The sequence below is a fragment of the Patella vulgata genome, chromosome 3, assembly GCF_932274485.2.
Source record: "Patella vulgata chromosome 3, xgPatVulg1.2, whole genome shotgun sequence".
NCBI lineage: Eukaryota > Metazoa > Mollusca > Gastropoda > Patellidae > Patella > Patella vulgata.
In genome coordinates, this window is record NC_065881.2 from 62,567,158 (window position 1) to 62,579,882 (window position 12,725).

Below are 12,725 nucleotides of genomic sequence, written 5' to 3' on the forward strand. Positions count from 1 at the left end.
TTATTGTGATATGATATTCAACAAATAAAGTTCTCTGATACATTTAATTATATGAAAGTTGCTAGAGGTTCATAGTCTGGGCTTGTTCTACACTTGATCAAATTGACTGCAAGGTCATTTTGGAGAATGTTATCATGTATTATGCTAATGAACAGCTAATCAACATAAATGTGTCACACCCATTCCACTGTCCATGACGGGTACTAGAAGAGTTGTCCCCCTTTAGTCTCCAAATCAGTGTAGAATTTCGAGCTTTTTGAGACTTCAGTTTAACCCTGTCATATTTTTTTTTTTTTTTTTAATTCTCTTCTATAAATAATATGGATATGAGTAACAACAAACACCGTTTCCATTCAATAGATTGATAAAAATCACTAACGTTTCAAATAAACAAAATAATTAAATAAATTGACATCAAGAGTTATGCACCCTTGCTGCACTATGTACTACAAAAATCCTAAATATTGTCATCTAGAAGGAAATATTTCTTTAATACGATATAAAATTTATTTCAAATTTGTTGTTTTTCCAAAAAGTATTTGAATTGAATCAATAATTAATACTATGAATAACAAAAATTGGGAGACAGGATGGCCATATTAAATATTAAATGCTGGATAACCGAGACAAAATAAATATATAAGAAAATGGCCGTACAATGGAGTACGGAACAATTTTTTGCGGAATACAAAGATTTACAGGTTTGTTAAAGCTCTAATAAACTTGTTCACTTTTGACTCAACCTTAGTTATGCTGAATAATGCATGAAAAGCTCTTTGAAATGCGTTTGTATCATTGTCAACTAAATTCATCCTTTGGTTTTCGTGCCTCTACCAGTTCTCTAGCTACGAGAACGGAACTAAAAACGCTGAGATATATACTGATGTGCTTGATTTTTAGCTAGAATTGGATGCCTAAGCCTTTAGTTCCAAGTGGCAAACTCAATTTCTTTATTAATGCATGCACCATCTTAAAAATAAGTTAATTTTATACTATTAATTTAGTACTTATTACACAATCTACTGAAACAACATTCATTTATCAGCAAAATGTATATTGACAATAAAGTAAATCAAGCGTTGTTTTTATCAAAATTGATTCGGACGTTCATAATTACGGCGTATTACTACTGCGCAACCCTGATCAGATTAGTACTTTGATTGGCTATTTATGTGTTACAGACGTAAATTTAAAATGTCGGGAAAAGCAATCTACTGTCGCTTTGATTTAAAAAAGGGGGATTTGTACCCGTTTCAGGTAGGATTATATGCTTAATTGTAGTTGGGTGTGGCAGAAATATTATAAATAACAATAATGTGCTACGTTGAAGTTAATAGCACCATTTCTTATCTCGAAAAACACAGAGGGTTCTCGTGATCGTAGAGACTTGAAATTTCGTTACGACGAGTCGTAAAAATAGTCCTCAGGCTATCACAGGACTATTTTTACGACTATTCAGTTTTTAACTTCGCCGATGGAGGGCTCTGAAAGTGAAAGCATCGTCGCAACAATAGCCTGAGGACTATTTTTACAACTCGTAACTTTTGATTTTATCGACTTTTTAGGTTCTCCTAGAGATAAGACGATAAGTTTATCCGTTCGACGTCATTTTTGTGGTTAGTGTTAGGTCCTTCATTGCAAGGTCGTTTTTGGCGATTCTGCTGAACAAGGCAGATTTAAGCCCTGGCTCTTTCTTTTTTAAGTCCCACCCATCCCTGCACATAGCTTATCACATAATAAACCAATTCCCATAGTCGAGAAATTTCACGTAACAGTTGGGTTTCATATCATATAATTATGCGGTAAGGTTTCACCTTTATTTCAATAGAAATTGGTTCATTATATGTTAAGCTATGTGCAGTACAGTTTTGGGTCAGTTTATGTGTAAAGTAAGGGAGCTACCAGTAACCTTTTTGTAGTCATTTGACTAAACTTGGTTTAAACTTGAAATGTATGTTTATAACCCACAGATCTCGATTGATTTCGATATTCGCGCATATCGGACCGTAACTTCCTGAATTATGGCCCCTGATTTTACAAAAAATCGCGTTTTAGCTTGTGGACCCCATAGAGGTCACAATTTTTATCAGTTTTACAAAACCGTTTGAATATATTACCGTTACACCCTATTAAAGGATGGTTGAGTTCGAATTTCGTAAAAATCAGGGTTGTGGATCCTCTGGAGGTTACAATTTTCATCTGATTTTGATGAAATTTGAAATGCATGTTTATAACCCAAATATCTTGGTTCCTTTCTATTTTCGTGCATATCAAATCATAACTTCCTGAATTATGGCCCCTGATTGTACGAAAAATAAAGTTTTTCGCTTGTGGTCCCTCTAGACGTCACAATTATTATCCGATTTAAAAAAACATTCGAATATATCACCGTTACACCGTAATTTTGTCTGAGGTTGAGTTTCATGAAAATCAGACAAAAAATGCCAGACAAAATGTACATCTGGTATATCAAAGTTGTGGACCCTCTAGGGGCCACAATTTTGATCCGATTTTGATGAAACTTTATAACTTGATAATTATTGCCAGAGTTATGGCCCTTGATCACTTTGAAAAAATCTTGTGGATGCCCTAGAGGCTACGTCATGAGACGTAGAAGTCTATTCATTTTCAGCGATTTTCGATAATTACTGCCAGAGTTATGGCCCTTGATCACTTCAAAAAATCTTGTGGACGCTCTAGAGGTCAAAGTTAATATCCGATTGACTTTAAATTTATACAGTGTTTAAGTTCATGAGATGTAGAAGTCTATTCATTTTAAGCGATTTCCGATAAATACTGCCAGAGTTATGGCCCTTGATCACTTTGAAAAATCTTGTGGACGCTCTAGAGGCTAAAGTTAATATCCGATTGACTTTAAATTTATACACAGTGTTTAAAGTCATGAGACGTAGAAGTCTATTCATTTTCGGCGATTTTCGATAATTACTGCCAGAGTCATGGCCCTTGATAACTTAAAAAAATCTTGTGTCCGCTCTAGAGGTCAAAGTTAATATCTGATTGACTTTAAATTTATATACAGTGTATAAGGTCATGAGACGAAGAAGCCTATTGATTTTCAGCTATTTCCGATAATTACGCCTAGGCTTCTTTGCCTCTTGTCATATTACAGTCATGGCAGCCATTTCATATTTCATGTTCTTCATTTTTAAACGCCCACATGGAAATGTGGTTGTATGTTGCCATCGCCCCCGTCTGTCCGTCCGTCCGTCCATCGTCCACAATTTCTTGATAACGCCAAAAGTTATCATCCAATGGTTTTAAAATTGATATATGTTGTTTACATTAGTGAGATGAAGAAGCCTATTTAATTTCAATAGGGTTATGGCCCTTGTTTCACTTTCTTTAACCTTGTGAACGCTCTAATGCCAAAAGTTAACATCCAATCTTTGGGAAATTTATATGCAATATTTAAATTAGCGAAACAAAGAAGCCTATTGAATTTCAGCAATTTCTGTTTATCACTTCTAGAGTTATGGCCCTTGTTTCACTTTGTTGAACCTTGTGAACGCTCTAATGCCAAAAGTAAACAGTCGATCTTTGTGAAATTTATATGCAATATTTAAATTAGTGACACGAAGAAGCCTATTGAATTTCAGCAATTTCTGTTTATTACTTTTAGAGTTATGGCCCTTGTTTCACTTTCTTTAACCTTGTGAACGCTCTAAACCCAAAGGCTATCATCCTATCTTTGTGAAATTTATATCCATTATTTAAAATAGTGAAACGAAAAAACCTATTGAATTTCAGCCATTTCTGTATATTACGTCTAGAGTTATGGCCCTTGTTTCACTTTATTGAACCTTGTGAACGCTCTAATGCCAAAAGTTAACATCCGATCTTTGTGAAATTTATATGCAATATTTAAATTAGCAAAACAAGGAAGCCTATTGAATTTCAGCAATTCCGTTTATTACTTCTAGAGTTATGGCCCTTGTTTCACTTTGTTTGACCTTGTGAACGCTCTAACCCCAAAAGTTATCATTCTATCTTTCTGAAATTTATATGCATTATTTAAATTAGTGAAACGAAAAAGCCTGTCAAATTTCAACAATTTCTGTAGATTACTTCCGAGTTGAGACCCTTGTTTCAATTTGTAGAACTTTGTGAACCCTCAAACAGCAAAAATTATAATCTGATCTGTATGGAACTGTCTTGTAAAGGCCCCCGATTATCTACAAAGGAGGGGGATCACGTGGCTAAGTGGGTAAGACGCTGGCTCGCTAGTCTAGAGGTCGGGTGTTCGATCCCTGCATTGGCCAAGAAAGTTCATCCCGATTTTCCGGCGTGGTTTCCCCTTGTCAGTGATGCAGGACGGAGGGCCTGACAAGGACAGCTGTCTAGTCGTTCGGATAGGACGAAAAACCGAGGTCCTGTGTACACATTGGCATGCACGTAAAAGATCCCTTGGCAGTTGGAATTTGATATAAGAGTAGGTCGTAGTGCCGCTGCCCGTGCAAAATTTCCCTCATAGCACACTGTATGCCCGTCTTCATTAGCCCAGGTTAGGAGCAGAACGGTAGGATGTTAAACCCCATTTCATTTCATTTTCATTTACCTACAAATGAATAAATATGCGACAACCCTTGTCGACCGCTCGGATGATTTAGTTGCTGCGGGGGTATGTTTCGTTGCCTGCCAACCTATCTTAAAAAGTACCATATCTATCAAAGCAGGAATGTGGACGTATATTGCAGCGATAGCGATGCTCTTGTAAACAAATTACTTCTAGAGTTGTGGTCTGGTTATTGTTTTGTAAAATATCCAATTATCCACAATTGTGACAACATTTATGATCTGCTGCTGTGATGTTTCATTGCCTGGCAACCTATCTTTTTATCATATTTATTATAGCTACCCATACTTCTAACTTAGTGCCATGTGACTCCAATTTATAAACAAATACCACTGCCCGGTTATATATTCATCAACCTCCCCACATTTTTCCACACTCCGCCTTTCCTTATTTTGAGTATGTCATATTTTTCATTTACTAATTTATGTATACTTACAGGCCAGTGCAATGGGTGTGGATTGTGTAGGACAATGGGCTTTATTAGCTGGGTAAGAGATATAATTGATGATCTTTCTGTCTCCTCGCAACTTTATAAGTTATTTTTAAGAATTATGTATATATATGTGAAAACAAAGAAAATGCTTATGAAGTACAGGCTAGTATATTCTATTTTTATACACCCACATTGAAATGTGGTCATATATTGTCTTTGACCCCGTCCCGTGGTCCGGTGTCCACAATTGCTTGTGGACGCTCTAGAGGCTTAAGTTAATATCCGATTCAATGTTAAAGGTCATGAGACGAAGAAGCCTATTGATTATCAACGATTTCCCATAATTACTGCCAGAGTTATGGCCCTTGAACACTTTGTACAGAGTTTAATGATTTTCAATGATTTTTTGATAACTTGACCAGCTAAATCCATGATATTAAATGTTTTGTATACTAAATGTTGGCATGCGCCAAACAAATTCTAATAATTTTCTGATAATTATGCCTATATATAATCGTTTCGATTGACTTTAGATTGATACACAGAGTATAAGGTCTTGAGATGAACAAGTATATTGATTTTCAATGATTTTTGATAACTCGACCAGCTAAATCCATGATATTAAATGTTTTGTATACTAAATGGTAGCATGGGCCAAACAAATTCTAATGATTTTCTGATAATTGCTTAATGAGTTGTTACTCTTAATCAGATTTTAGTGTACCGGTATTATAAACGTTTCATTACCAACAAAAGTAAAAATATGCGACAACACTTGTTGACTGCCCAGACGATTTTGCTGCTGTGGGTGTTTGTTTTGTTCCCTGGCAACCTATCTTTTTAATGTACAGCAATTAAACTTTAAACTAATCAAGTTAATTACATAAATTTTCTGGTATGCAAATTGACTGACAGATTGATTTCACATTTACAATGTCAGCAAGCCATTGAATACATATAGCTACATTGACCGAAATGAGAGCTGTGGTCTTTGATGATTTATCTTACAATATCTTTTTTTTTGTTCTCGATTTTTTTGTTCACTTTTAAACATACATTATGCAAGAGCTAAATCTGCCTATTGCAGGTCTTTCTTTGGGCCTGAAATGCTGTATAAACTATTAATTAGACATTTATTAACAAAATAAGACCATAATCAACTCTCGATGGCATAGGATACTGAAGATTTTAACTAGATTACAACGGTTCGACATTTAAAAATTAAATTTAAAAATGAGAAAGCGAGGCTAAGTCTCGAATATACCAGTACCCTGGTTACCACTATGCACACATCTTGTCAAAACTACAAACAGTGATAATTTGGCTCAGAATGACGTAATTTGAATGAAATTTTCAATATTCTAATTTATCATCTATTTTTGAATTATTATAGCAAGAATGACCAACTCTTTATTAAACTCTTAACTAATGTATCTTTAATTGCAGAAGAAAAGCCTTGGCATTGGTTAATTTGAATAACACAGATAATGTTATAAAGGTAGCCAGGAAGAGTAAATGGGAAATCAGTTGTGTACAATGGAATCCTCATGCTTCACATGCCCCTATATTTGTTACTGCTGTAAGTTCGATTGTTTTCATTGACTTTTCTGGAAAATTTTAGTTTAACTATAAGTGTCGCTAATCTCTTATTATGTTCTAATGGACACCATTGATTTCAACTGCCTAATGTGTATTACTGTTTCAACAAATGACTAGTGTCAACCAATACCAGTCTGGTCCCAGTCTTTTAGAATTTCTTGCCTTGAATCACTAGCATGAAGGGCCTATACATTAGTCAATCCTTGAAACAAGCTAAGTAGCATGTAAGATGATATTTTCATCAATGCTCAGCTGTCTGATCAGGTAAATTTTCCTTCCAGATCCCCAGTTTGTTTCATCTATAATAATGATTTGAATTAGTTTACCATGACCTAATGCTGTTCATTCTGGTGCTAAAATATCCAGTAATACAAATATGGTCCAAGGTTTCAATGATCACAAGTTTACAAAACAAGCTTGCAAAACAAGAGCATTTGTCTGAATCAACAAAATGCTTGGGCATGTGGTACTGGAGATCATTTGGAGGCTAATTCAAAAGTGATGAGACACTTTAACTTTTTTCAAAATTTATTTAATGCTGTTTAATATCATTTAGCCTAAACCTAATGGAAAAACTAATGTCATAAGGCAAATGCTCAATGTTGAGGACATGCACCAGCCTAGAAACAGCATCTTGTTCTGAGAGTGATATTTATATATATTCATACTGAAATTAAACTATTATTATCGTTTAAACTTTAAAGTGTAAGTAGGGAATTAATCGGAACTAGGAGATACACAGACTGCTGTTTCTGTTTTTCTCAATATTTATTATCTTGTGACTAGAAGTCTGTTCTTTTTATGAATGTTTGTTTTCAAACTGATGTTCTTTCACTGTCTCACATAACAATTAATGGTCTTGATTGTGCAGAAAATTGTCATGTTACTGTACTGTACAGCCAATCCCTGAAATGCATTGCCTTACTTAATTGTATATTATCGTCACCCCCGTCTGTCGGTCCAGGCGGCTGTCCTGCGGCCACAATTGCTTGTGGACACTCTACGGGCTAAAGTTAATATCCAATAGACTTTAAATTTATACACAGTGTTTAAGATCATGAGAAGAAAAATCCTATAGATTTTCAACGATTTCCGATAACTACTGCCAGAGTTATGTCCCTTGATCACATTGAAAAATCTTGTGGATACTGTAGAGGTTGTTAATCAGATTTTAGTGTGTTGTAAATGTTGCCATTACTTACAAAAGAAAAAAATATGTGACAACCCAGATGACTTAGCTGCTGTCGGTGTATGTTTGTATTTTTTTTTCAGTCTAATCAAAGATTAGATGTATACACATGGAGGGATGGCACAGCTGAACATAAATGTAATTTAAAAGCTCACTCAAGGACTGTTAGGTAAAGAAACTTAATTTGAGATTAATGTGTATGCCATTAAGAATATTTAATTGTTGTCAACCGTGGCAGATTTAGTTCACATCAGGTCCTATGCTAGTTTTATAGAAAGCATGCACAGATATCTGGTTAATTTTGTGTTTGTCTAGCAAATAATTTTGTAATGAAATAAACGTCTTCTGACTCATTCCATTTTGAATATGCTCCAATAACAATAATTACCTCCATTATGTTTGATTTACAGTGATGTGGATTGGTCACCATTTGATGTAAATATTGTAGCATCTTGTTCAGTAGATACATTTTCTTATTTATGGGACATCAGGTATACATTTAATTTATCAGTGTTTCTGTAAAGATATCCAGATGAGTTTAGTTCTATAAATAATAGATCTACAATGCTGCATTCTGAAGTTTGATTTTACTAATTCTGTCACTTAAAAGTTACAAATCTTGATTTTCTTATCCAAAATATAAAATATGTGACAACCAATATGATACAATGATAACAGCAACTTAACATCTAGGTTTACATTGTCTACTATTCAAAGAAACTATATGTAAATAATGTTGTATAAATTAATAATCTCCCTTGCAGCATGACATATTATTGGGTATTCAGTATTGACATATGTCGAGAAACCCAGGTGTAATTTCTTAATTCTATGTATTATGATTCTGTAATTTGTGTTGAATTATGTTTGTAGAGAACCAAAGAAACCTATAGCTTCTTTCCAGACAGTAGGTAAGTAATTCCCCTTAAAATCATATTTATTTATTACCATTTTTATATATGCCCAATTTCTGCTAATAACTTCATGGGTTGTGGCCCTTGTTTTCTTCATGAAATCTTCTGACAGCTCTTGAAGACGCCTATAGAGTATAGAGTGTTACAGAAAAAAACAAAAGTTAAATATAATGGTCTTCGTCATCCAATCAAAGTTCATCTATATGGGGTAGGGCCCTGAGTAGAGGCTATCGAATGTATAACCAGCGGCTGCCAGGCATGATACGCCCACATTTTGCAAGAGATGGATAGAGAACAAGCTAAAAACAGACAGGTTTTTTTGTACAATCAGGGACAATAATCCAGAAAGTAATGGACTGAAATGCAAATATCAAAAGGGACTGAGATCTTTGGGATGTAAAGATATGTTTTAAGTTTCATCAAAATGAGATAAAAATTGTGACCTCTAGAGGGTCCACAACCTTCGTATTGCATACTTTTACACAATTTGCGTACAAAGAGCGGACATTTTGTCGGGTAGTTTCATTTCGATTTTCCCGAAATTCGAATTCAACATTCATTATGGTGGAATGTTAATATATTTAAATGGTTTTTAAAATCCGAACTCAATCAAAATTACGGTGTAACGGTGATATATTCGAAAGTTTTTTATACGCCCACATTTTCATGTGGACGTATTATGCTGTCGCCCCTGTCCGTCCGGACGTTTGTCTGTCTGTCCATCCGTCCACAATTCTTTGTGGACTCTCTACAGGTCACAATTCTTATCCGATTTTGACGAAACTTGAAATATAGGTTTATCCCCAAAAGATCTTGGCTGCTTTCGATATTGGCATGTATCGGATCGAAAATTCATGGATTATGGCCCATGATTGTACGAAAAATCACGTTTTTAGCTTGTGGACCCTATAGAGGTCATATTATTTATCCGATCTAAAAAAACGTATTAATATATCACCGTTACACCATAAGGACAGCTGAGTTCGAATTTCGTGAAAATCGGCCCAAAACTGACAGACAAATGGCCGCCCCTCGTTCTCAAATAGCGTAAAAATATGGTATATCAAGGTTGTGGACCCTATAGAGGTCACAATTTTTATCCGATTTTGTTGAAACTTGAAATGTAAGTTATAACCCAAAGATCTCGGTTCCTTTTGATATTCACGCATATCGGACCGTAACTTCCTGAATTATGGCCCCTAATTGTACAAAAAATCACGATTTTAGCTTGTGGACCCCATAGAGGTCATAATTTTTATCCGATTTAAAAAAACGCATTATTATATTACCGTTAGACCCTAAGGACGACTGAGCTTGAATTTCGTGAAAATCGGCCCAAAACTGACAGACAAAAGACACAACATTTACATGTAGATCTAATGGTATACTTTAATCTGAATCTGATTGTTAATGCAAATGGTATAACTTGATAGTGGTAGGATTTGTGAACATGTCATATCTTTTAGGGTTTCCAACACATCAGTTCTAAAGTAATTCAGGATTGGAATGTTGAATATAAATTAGATGCATTTAATTATGTTTCCATGCAAATGTTTATGCTCAAAATAAAATTACTTATAGAGCTTGTATATTTGAACTGTTTTAGCTGGAGCTTACCAAGTAAAATGGAATAAAGTTACAAATAACCAGTTTGCTACCACACATGAAGGCGATTTGAGAGTATGGGATCCAAGGGTATGATCTGTTACTCCTTTTAGATTTTTTACTGATCTGGTTTAATAACCAATTCACCTTACCGAATTTACCTTATATTGTCTCGCATGCTTCAATACATAGATTTTGTACTGCTCTGGTTTAGTCATTAGTTCACAATATGGAGCAATAAGAATGTCCCATGTGATATTCCTAGCACTTGCTGAAAAGAATCTCCGACTTTTTTTAAAACCAGTTCCCACGTGTCAGGGGTAGTGTCCTCATGGCTGACAAGTAGGGTCTACTAATGTACACATTAGCAGTTGGAATTTTGCTGAAGAGTAGCCACTTGTCAGGGCTGACAAGTAAATTTTAGTTATTTTCACTTATAAAGATAATTTAATCAAGGTTTTCATATATTTTTAGAAAGGAAATATGCCATTAACTTATATAGCTGCTCACTTATCTAAAATACATGGGTTAGATTGGAGTCCATCTAGTCAGGATCATCTAGTCACAGCTAGTCAAGATTGCAGTGTCAGGGTAAGATGTTCATAGTAACTTCATGGATTATGGCCCCTTATTGTACAAAAAATCACATTTTTAGCTTGTGAACACTGTACAGGTCATAATTTTTATCCGATTTGGTTTAAACTTGAAATGTATGCTTGTAACCCAAAGGTCTCGGTTCCTTTTGATATCCGCGCATATCGGAACGTAACTTCCTGAATTATGGCCCCTGATTGTACGAAAAATCACGTTTTTAGCTTGTGGACCTTATAGAGGTCATGATTTTTATCCGATTTAAAAAAACGTATTATTATATCACCGTTACACCCTAAGGACGACTGAGTTCGAATTTCTAACAAAATGGCTGCCCGTCATTCTCAAATAGCGTAAAAATATGGTATATCAAGGTTGTGGACCCTATAGAGGTCACACTTTTTATACGCCCACATTTTCATGTGGACGTATTATGCCGTCGCCTATGTCCGTCTGGACGTCTGGACATCCGTCCGTCCACAATTTGTTTGTGGACACTGTAGAGATCACAATTCTTATCCGATTTTGACGAAACTTGAAATATAGGTTTATCTCCAAAAGATCTCGGCTGCTTTCGATATTGGCATGTATCGGATCAAAACTTCATGGATTATGGCCCCTGTTTGTACGAAAAATCCATTTTTAGCTTGTGGACCCTATAGAGGTCACAATTTTTATCCGATTTTGTTGAAACTTGAAATGTAAGTTTATAACCCAAAGATCTCGGTTCCTTTTGATATTCGCGTATATCGGACCGTACATTCCTCAATTATGGCCCCTGATTGTACGAAAAATTGCGTTTTTAGCTTGTGGACCCTATTAGAGGTCATAATTTTTATCCGATTTAAACAATCGTATTGTTATATCACCGTTACACTCTAAGGACGGCTGAGTTCGAATTTCGTGAAAAACGGCCCAAAACTGACAGACAAAATGGCCGCCCTTCGTTCTCAAATAGCGTATAAATATGGAATATTAAGGTTGTGGACCCTATATAGAGGTCACAATTTTTATCCGATTTTGTTGAAACTTGAAATGTAAGTTTATAACCCAAAGATCTTGGTTCCTGAAATTCACGCATATTGGACCGTAACTTCCTGAATTGTGTTCCCTGATTGTACGAAAAATCGCATTTTTAGCTTGTGGACCCTATAGAGGTCATAATTTTTATCCGATTTAAAAAAACGTATTATTATATCACCGTTACACCCTAAGGCTGGTTGAGTTCGAATTTTGTGAAAATCGTCCCAAAACTGACAGACAAAATGGCCACCCTTCGTTCTCAAATAGCGTAAAAAACTGACAGACAAAATGGCCCCCATTCGTTCTCAAACAGAGTAAAAATATGGTATATCAAGGTTTTGGACCCTATAGAGGTTATAATTTTTATCCAATTTTGTTGAAACTTGAAATGTAAGTTTATAACCCAAAGCTCTCGGTTCCTTTCGATATTTGCGCATATTGAATTGTAATTTTCTGAATTATGGCCCTTGATTGTAGGAAAAATCACTTTATTTTTAGCTTGTTCTCTATCCATCTCTCGAAAATGTGGGCGTATCCTGTCTGGCAGCCGCTGGTCCATTCTTGACACCATTGAAAAGTACTTAATTTGAAGTTGAATTCTTTGGTAATGCTAAGAAATATTTGTCAAATGTTGCTGCAATGTAAGACACCACAGTACATAGAAAATATAAATAGGTACACTTAATGTTTCTGCATGACTCAATCATCCAGACAAATGTAAACAATCGGAGATAAGGCTACGAAAAGCAGGATAGTGACTAAAGTGTAAGTGAAAAT

General features: G+C 35.1%; 1 protein-coding gene across 7 annotated transcripts in view; it reads left to right on the forward strand.

Moving 5' to 3' along the window:
- Positions 1-638: 638 nt before the first annotated feature.
- LOC126814483 (GATOR complex protein WDR59) overlaps positions 639-12,725 on the forward strand; it is a 70,830-nt gene continuing 58,743 nt past the window's right edge. For all 7 annotated transcript variants that reach the window (XR_007677623.2, XR_007677624.2, XR_007677622.2 and 4 more), the window contains exons 1-8: positions 639-701; positions 5,033-5,082; positions 6,474-6,606; positions 7,899-7,984; positions 8,226-8,306; positions 8,689-8,726; positions 10,336-10,424; positions 10,809-10,925. Coding sequence is in view for 4 of the 7 variants with exons in the window: in XM_050539632.2 (XP_050395589.2) it covers positions 648-701; positions 5,033-5,082; positions 6,474-6,606; positions 7,899-7,984; positions 8,226-8,306; positions 8,689-8,726; positions 10,336-10,424; positions 10,809-10,925 (648 nt within the window). In the remaining 3 variants the exon portion in view is untranslated. The remainder of the gene's footprint in view (positions 702-5,032; positions 5,083-6,473; positions 6,607-7,898; positions 7,985-8,225; positions 8,307-8,688; positions 8,727-10,335; positions 10,425-10,808; positions 10,926-12,725) is intronic.